Source organism: Dermochelys coriacea, chromosome 2 (genome assembly GCF_009764565.3).
Source record: "Dermochelys coriacea isolate rDerCor1 chromosome 2, rDerCor1.pri.v4, whole genome shotgun sequence".
Lineage (NCBI taxonomy): Eukaryota > Metazoa > Chordata > Testudines > Dermochelyidae > Dermochelys > Dermochelys coriacea.
Window position 1 is genome coordinate 258,398,336 of NC_050069.1, and position 18,248 is coordinate 258,416,583.

The following is an 18,248-nucleotide window of genomic DNA, read 5'->3' on the forward strand; positions in this document are numbered from 1 at the left end:
TTGATTTTCTTTTCAGCCATTCCTTTAATTTTGACACGTTTTCTCCACAGAAGCTGCTTGATGTGATGGTCTCTGACAAGCAGAAGAACAACTTGCAAAAGTACATCATGGAAAAAGGAACTAGTTGACAACACTAAATATCGTTGCTGGAGATGGTATAGCAGTTGCTGTTATAATAGTTAATACGAAGAACAGCAACTTTCCATTCCAAACTGAAATGAGGTAATGATGGGGAAACATGTATTTTGAAGATTCCATGAACCTGAAATACTATTTATGGGGTTTGTAGGATTTACCAAAAAAAATTGAGTTTGCAAACCATTTTCACTTGAAATTAAAAATCACACTTTTCCCAAGGTTGTTTTATTAGTTTTTGTAGAAAGTGTTTCTAACTAAAAAGAAGACTGTGATATAGTGTATGAATAGATAAACCACCTCCCTAAAATCCAGGATAGCACAAGTGTATGGTGATTATACAGTATAAATATGTCTTTGTTACATTTTTTCTCCTCCATTTCTTCTTTCTCAGTTTCTCTGAATTTGTTTTTCATTCTTTTCATTCTCTGCTCCAACATTAACTACATCTTAACATTGGATTTTTCTCGTAATCCTTTTATTCCATGTTTTTAAATCATCTCACAGTGAAATACAAATACTACATTTGTTTGTCAAAGTTTTAAATGGGTTTGAAATTAGACAAAATGAGTTTCCAGTTCCTAAGCTGAGGGTGTAGAAATTGCACTGAATGGGGGAACTAAAATCCTCTCTATTGTATTCATGCAAAAAAAGTTTTATGAGACTGAATATATATGAGCCATTACCAGTTTGAAGGAACGTAAAACTAACAGGTTTCCTCGTTCTTTTCTTCCTTTACCTTTGGTGGGTAAACTCAGGTCAATTAAACTTACAGTGACAATTAAGCTGTCAAAAATATTCCAGCGCTGCTGAAAATAGTAGTAGGGATCTAGAGCAATGATTTTCAAGACCATTTCTGCAGTAAAAATTCCAGTAAAGACCTGTGATAAAAGAAACAGTAAGTCATGTCTGCCCCTAAAAGGTACTGTGAACACATCTCTCTAGACCAGTGGTTCTCAAACTCGTTCCGCCGCTTGTGCAGGGAAAGCCGCTGGCGGGCCGGGCCAGTTTGTTTACCTGCTGTGTCCACAGGTTCGGCTGATCGCGGCTCCAAGGGCTGTGGTTTGCTGCACCAAGCCAATGGAAGCTGCTGGAAGCGGCGGCCAGTACATCCCTTGGCCCACAAATGTAGTAGCATAGATATAGGTACATCAGTAAAGTCTGAACAGCAAACCCTACTTTTATCATCATGTATATTATAACAGATTGTCAACAAAAATTCTAGCCTTGTCTGCTCATATTCTAAAGGATGTTTAGAACAACTGTGAAACAAGAGTAACATTTGGGAATCCCATATCCCAGAAATTAACAGACAGAGAATGAATAAATGAATCTTTTGTTCTTACTACCATTCTTTTTAGCCTGGGCAGAAATACACAAACTCATTCTTGACAGTGAATGTCAGAATTCACTTACCTTGTTGCCTATGTCAAGCATGAATTTTAAATTTCTTCTCATTTTATAGTGCTCTAGTGCCATGAAGATAGTATTCAAAACGATGCAAAGAGTGATGGTGAGGTCAGTAAATGGATCCATTACTAAAATTGTCACCTTTTTCTTGATTCTCAACCACAGTGGACAACAGTCCCAAATAAGATATTTTAGGGCAAAGTCCTTCAAGCAGGAAGGGCATTTCTGTTGCGATTCTTCAAGTTACAAATGACAAAGAAAACAAAGCAATAACCAGGTAATTAGTGCTGTCCTATGTGATAAGAGAAGAACCGCAACTAATGAAAGCACAGAAAAATGAAACCCAAAACCCATCACATGTTCTTGAGCCTTTTTCCAATCATATCATTCATTTTCTATATAAGGCCCTCTCTCAGTCTTCCATTCATTTTTTTAAACAAACCCCAGATCAGTGAATTAATATTTAAACTCATTCTCTTCGGACAAGGCCTGATTCAAAATCCACTGAATTTCAATCAGAACCTTATTCATTTTAGGTTTCAGAGTAGCAGCCGTGTTAGTCTGTATTCGCAAAAAGAAAAGGAGTACTTGTGGCACCTTAGAGACTAACAAATTTATTAGAGCATAAGCTTTCGTGAGCTACAGCTCTCTTCATCGGATGCATCCGATGAAGTGAGCTGTAGTTCACGAAAGCTTATGCTCTAATAAATTTGTTAGTCTCTAAGGTGCCACAAGTACTCCTTTTCTTTTTATTCATTTTAGACACAACATTCCTATTGTCTACAACACTAGAAAAATATGGCTGGGATGACACCTTGTTTCCTCATTCACCAAGACATATAAAAATTAAAACTACTGTTGTGCTTTTCCCCCCACTTGTATAGAATACATTTTATATGCAATATCACTAATAACCATGTTGAATGCAACAAACAGCTCAGTGATTGATTAATGCCAAAGTGAAACAGTATTACAGTTATGTTTTGATTAGGTCTAATTCACATGCACATGTAAACACTCCTATATTTTGCAAAAGTTTCAGGTCACTTAAAGTCTAAATACCAGAGGCAAAACTCAATACAAACACATAGGCAACATTTATTAAGCTCCAGACTGCCAGTAGATTTGGACAGGGTTATTGAAACTGAAAGTAAGGTTAACAGCTATCTCGGAGGATCTCATTGAGTGATGGAAAAAGAGGGGTACGATTTTTCCATCTGGTGTATGGAATGCATTTGTGTAAAAGGATACAAGTTGCACTTTTTTTTTTTTTTTTTAAAGTGTGGGTGTTAAATTACACCAAACAGCTGCTAGCTTATTTTTCCATCATAAGCAGATGGAAGAAAACTATTGTATACATGGCTTATTCACTTTATGGGTATGCTGAAGAAACATTGTCTTTCTAAAAAGAGAAGTGGCCACAATCAAATCTCATACACTTCAGGAGATATATAGATACAGTGTGTCCTCCCCTCCAAAAGCAGAATAGAAACTCTTTTCGAATTTGCATGGGGGTGGCAGCAAATACTGATGTGGGAACATTGCTTCTTGACAGACTTTGTAGGATGGCCGGGCACTAAATGCAATATATATTGTAATACAGATAATATACTGATATTGTGATATGTGCTGCTTGATGTTCAGGCATATGGGGTCACATTCAGATAATAGATTTGTCTCTGAATAAATTAGGTATCTGTTATAGATATGGATATGGTTTTTGTTAAAAGAAAAGGAGTACTTGTGGCACCTTAGAGACTAACAAATTTATTAGAGCATAAGCTTTCGTGAGCTACAGCTCACTTCATCGGATGCATTTGGTGGAAAAAACAGAGGAGAGATTTATATACACACACACAGAGAACATGAAACAATGGGTTTATCATACACACTGTAAGGAGAGTGATCACTTAAGATAAGCCATCACCCACAGCAGGGGGGGGAAAGGAGGAAAACCTTCCATGGTGACAAGCAGGTAGGCTAATTCCAGCAGTTAACAAGAATATCAGAGGAACAGTGGGGGGTGGGGTGGGGGGGAGAAATACCATGGGGAAATAGTTTTACTTTGTGTAATGACTCATCCATTCCCAGTCTCTATTCAAGCCTAAGTTAATTGTATCCAGTTTGCAAATTAATTCCAATTCAGCAGTCTCTCGTTGGAGTCTGTTTTTGAAGCTTTTTTGTTGAAGTATAGCCACTCTTAGGTCTGTGATCGAGTGACCAGAGAGATTGAAGTGTTCTCCAACTGGTTTTTGAATGTTATAATTCTTGACGTCTGATTTGTGTCCATTCATTCTTTTACGTAGAGACTGTCCAGTTTGGCCAATGTACATGGCAGAGGGACATTGCTGGCACATGATGGCATATATCACATTGGTAGATGCGCAGGTGAACGAGCCTCTGATAGTGTGGCTGATGTGATTAGGCCCTATGATGGTATCCCCTGAATAGATATGTGGACAGAGTTGGCAACGGGCTTTGTTGCAAGGATAGGTTCCTGGGTTAGTGGTTCTGTTGTGTGGTGTGTGGTTGCTGGTGAGTATTTGCTTCAGATTGGGGGGCTGTCTGTAAGCAAGGACTGGTCTATCTCCCAAGATCTGAGAGAGTGATGGCTCGTCCTTCAGGATAGGTTGTAGATCCTTGATGATGCGTTGGAGAGGTTTTAGTTGGGGGCTGAAGGTGATGGCTAGTGGCGTTCTGTTGTTTTCTTTGTTGGGCCTGTCCTGTAGTAGGTGACTTCTGGGTACTCTTCTGGCTCTGTCAATCTGTTTCTTCACTTCAGCAGGTGGGTATTGTAGTTGTAGGAATGCATGATAGAGATCTTGTAGGTGTTTGTCCCTGTCTGAGGGGTTGGAGCAAATGCGGTTATATCGTAGCGCTTGGCTGTAGACAATGGATCGAGTGGTATGATCTGGATGAAAGCTAGAGGCATGTAGGTAGGAATAGCGGTCAGTAGGTTTCCGATATAGGGTGGTGTTTATGTGACCATCGCTTATTAGCACCGTAGTGTCCAGGAAGTGGATCTCTTGTGTGGACTGGTCCAGGCTGAGGTTGATGGTGGGATGGAAATTGTTGAAATCATGGTGGAATTCCTCAAGAGCTTCTTTTCCATGGGTCCAGATGATGAAGATGTCATCAATGTAGCGCAAGTAGAGTAGGGGCATTAGGGGACGAGAGCTGAGGAAGCGTTGTTCTAAGTCAGCCATAAAAATGTTGGCATACTGTGGGGCCATGCGGGTACCCATCGCAGTGCCGCTGATTTGAAGGTATACATTGTCACCAAATGTGAAATAGTTATGGGTCAGGACAAAGTCACAAAGTTCTGCCACCAGGTTAGCCGTGACAGTATCGGGGATACTGTTCCTGACGGCTTGTAGTCCATCTTTGTGTGGAATGTTGGTGTAGAGGGCTTCTACATCCATAGTGGCTAGGATGGTGTTTTTAGGAAGATCACCAATGGACTGTAGTTTCCTCAGGAAATCGGTGGTGTCTCGAAGATAGCTGGGAGTGCTGGTAACCAAGGGCCTGAGGAGGGAATCTACATAGCCAGACAATCCTGCTGTCAGGGTGCCAATGACTGAGATGATGGGGCGTCCAGGATTTCCAGGTTTATGGATCTTGGGTAGCAGATAGAATACCCCAGGTCGGGGCTCCAGGGGTGTGTCTGTGCGGATTTGTTCTTGTGCTTTTTCAGGGAGTTTCTTGAGCAAATGCTGTAGTTTCTTTTGGTAACTCTCAGTGGGATCAGAGGGTAATGGCTTGTAGAAAGTGGTGTTGGAGAGCTGCCTAGTAGCCTCTTGTTCATACTCCGACCTATTCATGATGACGACAGCACCTCCTTTGTCAGCCTTTTTGATTATGATGTCAGAGTTGTTTCTGAGGCTGTGGATGGCACTGTGTTCTGCATGGCTGAGGTTATGGGGTAAGCGATGCTGCTTTTCCACAATTTCAGCTCGTGCACGTCGGCGGAAGCAGTCTATGTAGAAATCCAGGCTGCTGTTTCGACCTTCAGGAGGAGTCCACCCAGAATCCTTCTTTTTGTAGTGTTGGCAGGAAGGTCTCTGTGGGTTAATATGTTGGTCAGAGGTGTGTTGGAAATATTCCTTGAGTCTGAGACGTCGAAAATAGGATTCTAGGTCACCACAGAACTGTATCATGTTCGTGGGGGTGGAGGGGCAAAAGGAGAGGCCCCGAGATAGGACAGATTCTTCCGCTGGGCTAAGAGTATAGTTGGATAGATTAACAATATTGCTCGGTGGGTTACGGGAACCATTGTTGTGGCCCCTTGTGGCATATAGTAGTTTAGATAGCTTAGTGTCCTTTTTCTTTTGTAGAGAATCAAAGTGTGTTTTGTAAATGGCTTGTCTAGTTTTTGTAAAGTCCAGCCACGAGGAAGTTTGTGTGGAAGGTTGGTTCTTTATGAGAGTATCCAGTTTTGAGAGCTCATTCTTAATCTTTCCCTGTTTGCTGTAGAGGATGTTAATCAGGTGGTTCCGCAGTTTCCTTGAGAGTGTGTGGCACAAGCTGTCAGCATAGTCTGTGTGGTATGTAGATTGTAATGGATTTTTTACCTTCAGTCCTTTCGGTATGATGTCCATCTGTTTGCATTTGGAGAGGAAGATGATGTCTGTCTGTATCTGTGCGAGTTTTTTCATGAAGTTGACAGATTTCCACTCTATACGGCTAAATTCAGTGCCTTGCATAATGACAGGTTTCAGAGTAGCAGCCGTGTTAGTCTGTATTCGCAAAAAGAAAAGGAGTACTTGTGGCACCTTAGAGACTAACAAATTTATTAGAGCATAAGCTTTCGTGAGCTACAGCTCACTTCATCGGATGCATTTGGTGCATCTACCAATGTGATATATGCCATCATGTGCCAGCAATGCCCCTCTGCCATGTACATTGGCCAAACTGGACAGTCTCTACGTAAAAGAATGAATGGACACAAATCAGACGTCAAGAATTATAACATTCAAAAACCAGTTGGAGAACACTTCAATCTCTCTGGTCACTCGATCACAGACCTAAGAGTGGCTATACTTCAACAAAAAAGCTTCAAAAACAGACTCCAACGAGAGACTGCTGAATTGGAATTAATTTGCAAACTGGATACAATTAACTTAGGCTTGAATAGAGACTGGGAATGGATGAGTCATTACACAAAGTAAAACTATTTCCCCATGGTATTTCTCCCCCCCACCCCACCCCCCACTGTTCCTCTGATATTCTTGTTAACTGCTGGAATTAGCCAACCTGCTTGTCACCATGGAAGGTTTTCCTCCTTTCCCCCCCCCTGCTGTGGGTGATGGCTTATCTTAAGTGATCACTCTCCTTACAGTGTGTATGATAAACCCATTGTTTCATGTTCTCTGTGTGTGTGTGTATATAAATCTCTCCTCTGTTTTTTCCACCAAATGCATCCGATGAAGTGAGCTATAGCTCACGAAAGCTTATGCTCAAATAAATTTGTTAGTCTCTAAGGTGCCACAAGTACTCCTTTTCTTTTTGCGAATACAGACTAACACGGCTGCTACTCTGAAACCGGTTTTTGTTAATTGACTGTCTTACTGAATTTTCTGACCGAATGTATGATAATCACACAGTTCGCTACCAACATGTGCATTACTGAGAACATCCACGAGTACAGGGTAATTAACATACATGCAGCACTACTGGACTTGCTAAACAGCAGCTTTCCGAGTGCATGTATGTGAGTTGGGGGAGGGTAATCTATGTCAAATCTATATGTATACATTCTTTGACAGGGTAACAAGCCATGTAGATGGGGGGAAGCAGTAGATGTGGTATATCATTACTTTAGTAAGGCTTTTGATACTGTCTCGCATGATCTTCTCATAAACAAACTAGGGAAATAAAACCTAGATGGAGTTACCATAGGTGGGTGCATAACTGATTGGAAAACCGTTCCCATAGAATAGTTACCAGTGGTACACAGTCAAGCTGGAAGGGCATATAGAGTGAAGGGATCAGTTCTGGGTCCAGTTCTGTTCAATATCTTCATCAATTATTTAGATAATGGCACAGAGAGTACACTTATCAAATTTGTGGATGATACCAAGCTGGGAGGGGTTGCAAGTGCTTTGGAGGACAGGATTAAAATTCAAAATGACCTGGACAAACTGGAGAAATGGTCTGAAGTAAATAAGATAAAATTCAATAAGGACAAATGCAAAGTACTCCACTTAGGAAGGAACAACCAGTTGCACACATACAAAATGGGAAATGACTGCCTAGGAAGGAGTACTGCAAAAAGGGATCTGGGGGTCATAGTGACTTCACAAGCTAAATATGAGTTGACAGTGTAACACTGTTGCAAAAAAGTAAACAACATTCTGGGATGTATTAGCAGGTGTGTTGTGAGGTTGGACATTAGGAAAAATTTCCTGTCAGGTTGGTTAAGCACTGGAATAAATTGCCGGGGAGGTTGTGGAATCTCCATCATTGGAAATTTTAAAGAGCAAGTTAGAGAAACACCTGTCACGGATAGTCTAGATAATACTTAGTCCTGCCATGAGTGCAAGGGACTGGACTATATGATGTCTCGAGGTCCTTTCCAATCCTATAATTCTATGATTTACTTTTAATGCTTCCAAGAAGGGTATAGTAAATAATATTTTTAAAATAATTCCTCCCCAAATGGATGATGGAGCCAAAAATGTTCATACATAGGAGCCCTGGAAGTGGGAGAAGAGGGGAGATAGGGCTTCCAACACTATATGGCCAACTCAATTGACAAAAAGTGGTCAGGACAAAAGGAGGGGTGGTGCACAGTTCTAACTGGTACAATATCATGGCATGCAGAATGGAAACCTGTCAAAAATATGTGATGAGGAAAGATATAGAATTATTATTACATATGTTCAAAACACAACTCCCAATGAACGCAGTGGCAGCTATGTGTGCTCACTATTTCTGCAAATCAGAACCCAGGGTCTCAAGTCAAGCAGCCAGAAAGTAAGGAAAACACAATTAGTGAACACCTGTGAAAAGACTAGTTTAGGTGACTTGACTGACATCAGACAGGAACACTGTGGCAGAAGCAGGGACAGACTATAATTCTTCAGAGTAGCAATCATGCAACCAGCAATAGTAAGTTGTTATCCTCTATGTGGCCTAGCACCAGAGATGGATGAGACATTTTGCCAATGGGTTTCAGAGACATTTGCTGACAGCCGAGGAATCTCGAACTCCATTCCAGGCTCTGGTGGGGAATGTGCTCTAGAAGGCACAAACTCTTCTGTCCATCCCTCACCCCCCAAGGTTAACTCCTTCTGCTCTGTCATTCAGCAAGACAGTAAATTGACAGGAACTCTGGCTCCTCCTTCCAGCCCCATTGTCCTCACCTAGCCAATCCTATTATTCACTTCAGAGACTTCTCATACCAATCCTAATATACTCCAGTTCTTCCCCCAAACTCCGACTCCTTATCAGATGTCTCTCCCCTACCAGACCACTTCTTTCTCCCTCACTGGTTCCTAGTTTCATTTTCCTTGCCAAGCCAACCCTAATGTTCCCCACCATCACCTTGTCTCCTCTGAGTCACATTGGCTCCCAGTATCACTTTCTCCATTTTCCTCCCCAGCTCCCAGTCTCTTCCCTGAACCAGTACCAATCTCCTCCCCAACGCAAAGGCCACCTCCTATCCAATTTCAGACCCATACTTCAAAGCATATGGGTGGTAAAGCTTTTCAAAAGAAAGGTTACCAGGATTTTTTAACATGGGCAAAACAACATTTTTTCCTAGCATGGTTCTTGGACATCGATAAACCCTTTTGGCTGAAATTTCCCAGAAATGATCAGCCTGAGGCAGACACAAGCATGTAAAATTTCAACCTGCATGGTTAAAGTTTAGCAAAGTGATAAGAAAGTTAAATAGGGTCTTATAATGGGAAGTGTCAGGCAACCTTAATAATATGTAATGCTACCAGCCCACTATATAACGTATTTTTAAAAAAGTAAAAAAGAATTTTTAGGTGGCAAAGTCACACACTAAAAAGTTATGGAATGCCAGAATTAATTTTGCTTAATTTTGCTAAGTAACCTCTCCTTGCACTACAGTAGCTTTGAGATGTTTTGGCCCTTTAGGTGCTCCACCAAAGAATGTGAGCATTCTGGTGTGCTCTCAACTGAAGACTGCAAAGCAGTGTCTGCGGGCACATGCCAGGGCAAAGCAGCACCTTGTGCTCAGAATGAGAACATATAGGGAGGCATGAGCCTGCCACCACACAGTTCCTTCCTGACCATGAAGCCAACTCCACAGTAGAAGGAAAGAAGGGTGGGAGCTGGAGCACCCATAGGGATAAAACATCTCTACTTACCTTACAGTAACTTGAGTTCTTAATCGCTTCTTCTTCAAGTATATGTCCTCCATTGTAGGAGACCCCCAAGCAGTAACTCAGTGAGGAGGCAGGTGTTGTGGAGGTAAGTTCAGGACAATTTGAAGGACTGCATCACGAGAGGCGAAGTCATCCCTGGAAGCAGATAAGATGGCATAACGCTTGGCAAAAGTACCGATAAAAGATCAATTACCAGTCCTGCAGATTTCTGCTATGGCAACATCCTTCAGAAGAGCTGTAGCTGTGGACTGAGCTCCAGTGGAACATGCTGTGTTACTCTGTAAAGGGGATGCACCCTAGCATTTTCACAGCAGGTCAAGATACAACCTGAAACACTCTTAGCCTTTGTGTGTAAATCAGTTGGTCCTTCATCCTATCTGCAGCTGATACTGATAGCCTGGGAGAGGTCTGGAATGGTTTAGTCCTGTCCAAATTGTAAGCAATGGCCCTTCCAACAGCCAGTGAATGAAGGCTTGATTCTTCTCTGGAGGCATGAAGTTTTGGGTATAAAACTGGTAGGAAGCAAGGATGGGGACATAGTATAACCTTGTATTTGTAGAAGGTGGGGCATGGTAGGTCTACCATGAGTGCTCCCTGCTCCCCCATTCACTTGCTGAAGAGACGGCAGCTAGAAATGAAATTTTGAGGGAGAAATGGAGGAGGGACCAGGCTGCCATTGGTTCCAAGAGTGGGGCGGGCGGGTTTGTAGAGTATTTAAAACCAGGTTGAAGTCCCATTTTGGGACCGGCTGTCCAATGGGAGGAAACAAGTTGTATAGACCCTTGAGAAATCTGGTTGTAGGGTGGACAAAAACTGAGAAGTTCTGGATGGGTGAGTGGAAGGCTGTAATGGCAGCCAGAGGTACACTGATAGAGCTCACTGAGGGACCCAGGTAGTGCAGGATCTTGGAAAGTGGAACTTCCAAGTATAGAGAAGATGAAAGGCAGAACCAGGATTGGAAGCACTTCCACTTTTGGAGGTAAGTCTTGTGAGCACTGGGCTTTCTACTGAATAAAAGAACTGATTGAACTCTATCCAGAATGGTCAGTTCCATGCTTGAGAGCCATTGAGGAGCCATGCTTTCAGATTCAGGGAGGAAGTGCTGGGATGGATGAAGGACCTTGAGTTCTGTGTCACTAGGTCCTTTGTGATAGGAAGTCTGAGGCATATTACCTCCGAGAGGTGGATGAGGTCTGAATACCACACCTGTTTCAGCTAACCAGGTGCAATAAGGATAGCACTTGCTCCTTCTTGGGGCAGCTGGAGAAGGATCTTGAGGATTAATGGTATAGGTGGGTAAGCATAAAAAAGGATACAAGGCCATGGTAGCCATCAGAGTGTTCAGGCCATAACCTCCCTTGGAGTAGAACAGATGGCATTTTGCATCATTCATGGTGGCAAAGAGGTCTACCCCTGGTATATCCCAAGTCTGGCAAACACTGTGGAAGACGGAGTTTTTAAGCTCCCATTGTGATCCTGCCAGAAGTGTAGGCTCAGGGAGCCTGCAGTTGCATTCAGGAGGCCTGCTAGATAGAAATATCAGCAGTCTATCTGATGGGAGATGCACCATTTCCACAGCCATAATGACTTTGCACATAAGGACTAGATCTTGCTCTGCCCTGTAATACATTAGTATGCTGTTTTCTAGCATTATTCTGACAGTGATTCATATTAAGTGAAGTAAATGTTGGCAATCATCTTGTACTGCTTTAGCTCAAGGATATTGATATGGAGTGCCAATTCCTGTACCAACCATTTGCTCAATGCTGTCTCCCTCTATAGGTGAGCTTCCCATCCTTTCAGAGACCACATGTGTTGTGAGGATCTTCGGAAGTGCTGGATACAAGAAAGGGTTCCATCACAGACCTGCCTTGGGTCCTTCCAACAAGTACAAGAGTCCAACAGCTTCCAAGGCACTGTGACACATTTGGAAACTCTGTCTTTTGGGGGTTATACACTGTTCTTATCCATGTCTGGAGGCACCTGAGATGCATACTCTCATGAGGAGTCACATACATGGAGACCAATATACGGCCCAAGACCTGTAGACAAGTCCTCACTGTTGTTTCTGGGCTGCACTGTAAAGCCGATATTTGTTGGATAGGATGGAGACTCTCTCTTTTGGTAGGTAGGCTTGTGCTTGTGGAGTCTAGAGTAGCTCTTATAAAGTCTATTCTCTGTAGTGAAGTTAGTATGGATTTTTTGTGGCTGATGTGGAGACTCAGAAATTGGAATAGTGTTAATGCTCTGGATGTTGCTGACTGGACCTCTTGGGGCAACCAGCCTTTGCAAAGCCAGTTGTCCAAACATGGGAACACTGATATTCCCCACTGATGGAGATGAGCCACTAACACAGAGAAAATCTTCGTGAATGCCCTCGGAGACAAGGAGAGTCTGAAGGGGAGAACTCAGTGTTGATAGTGGTCTGCTCCATCATGAACAGGACCGGCTCTAGGCACCAGCAAAGCAAGCATGTGTTTGGGGTGGCACAATTCCAGGGGCAGCATTCCAGCAATCTTTTTTTTTCTTTTTGTTGTTGCTTGGGCAATTGAGCTCTCAGAGCTTGGGGCTGCAAATTTTTTGCTTGGGGCAGCAAAAAAGCTAGAGCCGGCCCTGATCACAAATCATCCATGCTTATGGAAGGGGTGGATGGCTACATGGAAGTAGGTATCCTGAAGATTGAGGGCAATGAACCAGTCTCCTGGATCTAAGAATGGAATTACGGTAGATAAAGTCAGCATTCTGAAGTATTGTGCTAAGGACACAGTTATTTAAGTTCCTGCAGTTAAGGATTGGTCTCCACCATCCACCTTTCTTGGGAACAAGGAAGTAATCAGAATAGAATCCTCTTCTACTGAACTCTGGTGGAACTGGTTCTATTGCTCCCAGAAGGAGGACGGAATGAACTTCTTGTTTTAGGAGTTCCTTGTGAGAAGGATCCCTGAGAAGGAATAGGGAGGAGGAGTGAGAATGCAGAATAGAACTGAATGGAAGTAGATACAAGTAGCCCATATTGATGACCTCCACTATACACCTCTTTGAGGTAAGGTACTCCCAGTTTGAGGTAGGTAGTGTGATAGTTGGTCTCCAAAGGGGGGTAGTCGCACAATAGATGATCCTTTGGAGTGGACTGCTTGATTGCCTTGACTGAGTTGTCACAAGTGCCTCTTAGAAGGTGTAGCTGATTGGGTAGAAATGGGGTGGGAGGTCCCCATTTATGTGGTCTGGTCTTTCTCTTGAAGGGCTACTGAAGTCTCAAGAAAGCATGCTGATGGATTGGAATGGTTTCAATCTTTGAGCAGTTTGGGATCTACTAAAACATTTTTTCATTACAGGCACATAAATCCACAGTGACTGTAATGCTGCCCTGGATTCCTTGAGTGTGTGGAGAGAGGAGTCTGTATGTTCACTGAAGAGCTTAGGCCCTTCAAACAGGAGGTCTTCCACCGTGTTTTGAACTTTTCTAGTAGGTCTGAGGACAGGAACCAATATGCTCTTCTCATGATAATCACTGTGGCCATGGACCTTGAAGCTGTGTCAGCAGCATCTAGGGCAGTGCAGCTTACAGGAAGGCTTTCACAATCAACTGTCCTTCAATGATAAGAGTCTGAAATTGATCTTTCTGGTCCTGTGGCAAGTACTCAATTAAAATGTGTAAACTGGAGAATGTGTTAAAATCATATTCTGTCACCAAGGCCTGGTAGTTGGCAATCTGAAATTGGAGAGCTGCTGAGGAGTAGCTCTTCCTTCCCAGCAAGTCTAGCTGGTTAGTTTCCTTGTCAGAAGCAGAAGGCCTAGAGCAAGCTTGATGGTTCCTATCATTGGTTGCATCCTTTACAAGGAACTGGGGTTATAGTGGGAGAAGAAGTATTCCACTCTTTTGCATGGGATGTAGTATTTCTTATCTGCCCATTTATATGTTGGTGGGATTGTAGGAGATATTTGCCACAGGTTATGTCCGGGAGAGGATAAAGCCTTTCACTGGGACTGATGTTCAAGATGGCCACCAGGAATATTTCGGCTCTGGGACTTTCTCTAGTCGGATTTGTAATAAGTCCACTAGTTTTTCAATGAAATTCTGGAAGGTCTTAAAATCATCAGTGTAGGAGGGCAAATGGTGGTGAGATCTCCATGGCCTAAGACTCTTGCTCTTCTTGTATATTGTCCAGTAGCAGAAAAGTGTGCAGTACCTATGTGTGTGGTATCATAGGACACTATGTAGGTGCTGATTACTGGTATGGTATCAGTGCTTTCTCTTAGGCACCCAATGAAGTTGATCAACACAGAGGCTCCTGGGATCCCCGTAACCCCACTATGGAGAAGGATAAAGCAAGGGATTCCAGTGATAATCATAAACTCTGAGTTTATGATGTTTGATAAATTCCTTAGGATCCTCCTCATGAAAGGGACCCATGGGTGTGGGGTAGGGTAGTATGGTACTGGGATGGATCCTTGTATCAAGATAGCTGAGTACAAGGAATCTTCCCTTGAACTAAACAGGGGTGGGAGGGTCCTTCAATGTTCTAACCAGTACTGAAGGCTGGAGTCTTAAACAAGTTTCAACTTGCTACTTTCACAGTGGTACCGGGGAGATAACACTGGAAGATCTTCCCAGTACTGTTGACTCAGGTTCACCAGAGATAATGAGATCCTCTGATGAAAGGGACCTGGAAGGAGGTAGAGGGTTCTGATAGCCTTCACACAAAGTTTAGGTCAGTACTGGCTGGCGAGATGGAAACTGCTGTGGTACCAAGGTGATCAGAGAGACGTCTCCCCTTTCAGGGATACAGTGAGATACCAGTACTGGGGCATGGATGGTATTCCTGAGTGTCTCACGGTGCCACAATGTACTGTCGCAGTGGTTGCTTTGGTGGCAGGTATGTCCAAACAGGGCTTCTTTGTCTGAGAATGGGTCTGATGGGGTGATCTGGCCCTTTTCTTCATTTCCTTGGTAGGAGAGACTTTTTTCTTTCTTATTGTCTAGGGCTGCAGATGAGGCAATGATTGGGACTGAGGCAGCCTGTGATGTAGAAGCTGATTATGTAAGGGAAGCGGACCTCTTTGGAGCTAGGGCATATTTCATGAATAGGAACTTAAGTCTAGTCTCCCAGTCTTTCTTACATCTGCCTTTGGAACCCAGACCAACCTTGCACTTACAAGGGTTGCAAGAGTCCGCCAGACACTGCAGGCAGCTGGAGTGTCTGTCACTGTGGGGAAAGGGAAATCTCACAGGTCTTAAATCCTGGGGTCCAGGGCATGACAAATTGTGCTCTTCCACAAATGACTCAAGAAGGAGAGAAGAGGAAGGTGCTCCACTCCCTAACTATCACAACAGTGCTAAATAAAATAAAGGTATCCAATGAAATAAAGAATTCCCCAAAGACAAGGCAAGAAGCTGAATACAGCAGACGGCAAAACTCTCCGTCTTGAGCTGCAGGTGGTTGAGAAGGAATTGAGTGATGGTGGGTTTGAGCTTCCCTATATAGTCTCCTTCTAAGCAGGAGATGCTGCCCTGTGCAGGCATGGGCCCATGGACACTACTTTGCAGTTTCTGACAGAGTATATGGGCATGCCTACCATGGAGCCACCTGTAGGGACATATACTTGAAGAATTTTAATTAGACTCCCTTGTGCATATGCACTATGATAATCTTTCCCAATATCACAGTATATGGCAGAGTAAGGAACAGAACCCAGTTCTCCTGAGTCCCAATCTAGTGCCTTAAACACAAGAGAACATTCTTTCTCCTTCTGCAATCACTACCTCATTCATTGCCCATCCTTGCACTGTATGAAAAGAGGTTCCTGTAGAATAAAAAGTATGTGATCACAAAATTAAAGACTGTATCATAGAATCATAGGTCTGGAAGGGACCTTGAGAAGTCATCTAGTCCAGCCCCCTATGCTGTGGCAGGACCAAGTATGCCTAGACCATCCCTGACGGGTGTTTGTCCAGCCTGTTCTTAAAACCCTCCAATGATGGGGATTCCACAACATCCCTAAGAAGTCCATATCTAATATCTAACCTAAATTTCCCTTGTTGCAGATTAAACCAATTACTTATTATCCTAACTTCAGCAGAGATGGAGAACAACTGATCATTGTCTTATTTATAATTTTTTTAACATATTTATCAGCTGCACCCTCAGTCTTCTTTTCTCAAGACTAATGTGCCAACCAATTTGCTCAGAGATTATCTAAATAGGCTTTGGGACAGATTAGACTTGGTTATGAGTTAGCTAGTTTAGATCCTCCAGCCAATGTTAGAGCCCATTTTACTAGGGCACAGGCAGCCTCTGCTGCTTTCTTGCAAAACATCCCCATTTTGGATATCTGTATAGCAACTACTTGGGTTTCAGTACATACTTTTACCAAGCATCATGCCATAGTTGATGGATCCAGGTCGGATGGTTTAACTTTTCCTCATAGTTCAGGTTTTCTAAACCTTTTATCATTTTTGTTGGTCTCCACTGGACGTACTCCAATTTGTCCACATCTTTCTTAAATTTAGAACTGGACACAATACCCCAGCTGAGGCAACTCCTGTGCTGAGTAGAGTGGAACAATTACCTCCTGGGTCTTACATACAACACTCCTGTTAATACACTCCAGAATGATATTAGCTTTTTTTTTTGCAACTTCATCACATTGTTGACTCATATTCCATTTGTGATCCACTGTAACTCCCAGATCCTTTAAGTGGTACTACCATCTAGCCAGTTATTCCCCATTTTGCTTTTTGTGCATTTGATTTTTTTCTTCCTTGGTGCAGTACTTTTCATTTGTCTTTATTGAATTTCATCTTGTTGATTTCAAACCAGTTCTCCAATTTGTCAAGGTTATTTCGAATTCTAATCCTGTCTTCCAGAGTGCTAATAACCTCTCCTACCTTAATACCCTCCACAAATTTTATAAGTATACCTTGCACTCCATTATCCAAGTCATTAATGAAAATATAAAATGGTACGAGACCAAGGACAGACCCTTGTGGGGCCCCGCTAGATATATCCCTCTCCCCCAGTTTGCCAGCAACATATTGATAACTACTCTTTGGATACTTCTACATACATGCTCATTATGGCAGTGTGTAAAGTACAACACACTGCACTCTCCCCTAGCAGAGATATAAATAGTAGTGTAGATGGTGATGCACTGCTTTGGTGAGTAAAGGAAGGCCTGAACCCAGGTATGTACCCAACATGGCTTTCTACATACCCAAACAGTGCCTACTCCATCTACACTGCTATTTTTAGCAGTGTAGTGTCCTGCTGCCTACCCACTACCAGAGTCTTTCCCCACTGCAGGGAAAGGCTCCAGCAGCAGGGAAAAGCTCTGGTGTTAGGAGACAGCGGAGAGAGACTCTGGCAGCTCCCCACAGCCACAGCCTTTCCCTACTACCTCCCTTGCCAGAGCCTTTCACATCGCAGCATGCTTTTCTCTGTGGAGTGTAGCTATACATACCCTACACACTGCCACCAGTGATATACAGTGTAGACATAGCCTTTAAGTATGATCTTTCTACAAATTTTGCACCCACCATATAGTAATTTCATCTAGTACACATTTCCCAAGTTTGTTTATGAGACTGTCATGTGGGACTGTGTCAAAAACCATACTAAAATCAAGATATATCACATCTTCTGCTTCTCCCCTATCCGCTAGGCCAGTAGCCCTGTCAAAGAAGGAAATGAGGCTGGTTTCGGATGATATGTTCTTAACAAATTCATGCTGGCTATTCCTTATAACCTTACTATCCACTGGGTGCTTGCAAAATGTTTAATAATTTGTTTCAATATCTTTCCAGGTATCCAAGTTAGGCTGACTGGACTATAATCCCCTGGCTCCTCTTTGTTATCCTTTTAAAAGATAGGTCCCCTCTAGAAAGACAGGTATAAGATCATAATATATATATTCACAAGGGAGCCAAATTAAGGATGCACAGAACATTTATTCTGGCATTTCCTAACTGAAGCATTTGCAAAGGCTCTATTCCCCCCCCCCTTTTTTTTTTTTAGATTTTGATCTTTCATATCAACATATGCTTAGGTTTGAATTAAAAAATTATGAGAAATGACTTACCCTCCAGGACACAGGTAATGGTACTGACTGCCTCAGTTGCCTTTTGTCTTTGTAGTGGCTCATTAAAATAGTCCACTGACAGATGATGGAGCAAATGCTTCTTGCTCACTTCATCACATACAGGAGTCTGTTTAAACAAAGTAAACGTGGTTAGTAACATAAAACAATACAAAGTGAGGTAAGAATTAGACACGGATAAGCATGGACATTAATATGAAGGATGACATGCAATGAAATAAATGGGCCTCTTCTACAGTAAATAATAGC

General features: G+C 42.6%; 1 protein-coding gene across 1 annotated transcript in view; it reads right to left on the reverse strand.

Annotated features, from left to right (window-relative positions):
* LOC119850912 (sodium channel protein type 5 subunit alpha-like) overlaps positions 1 to 18,248 on the reverse strand; it is a 133,839-nt gene that overhangs the window by 59,329 nt on the left and 56,262 nt on the right. The window contains 3 exon segments of the mRNA XM_043509707.1: positions 822 to 1,016; positions 1,552 to 1,790; positions 17,982 to 18,108. Of these exon segments, the coding sequence (XP_043365642.1) occupies positions 822 to 1,016; positions 1,552 to 1,790; positions 17,982 to 18,108 (561 nt within the window).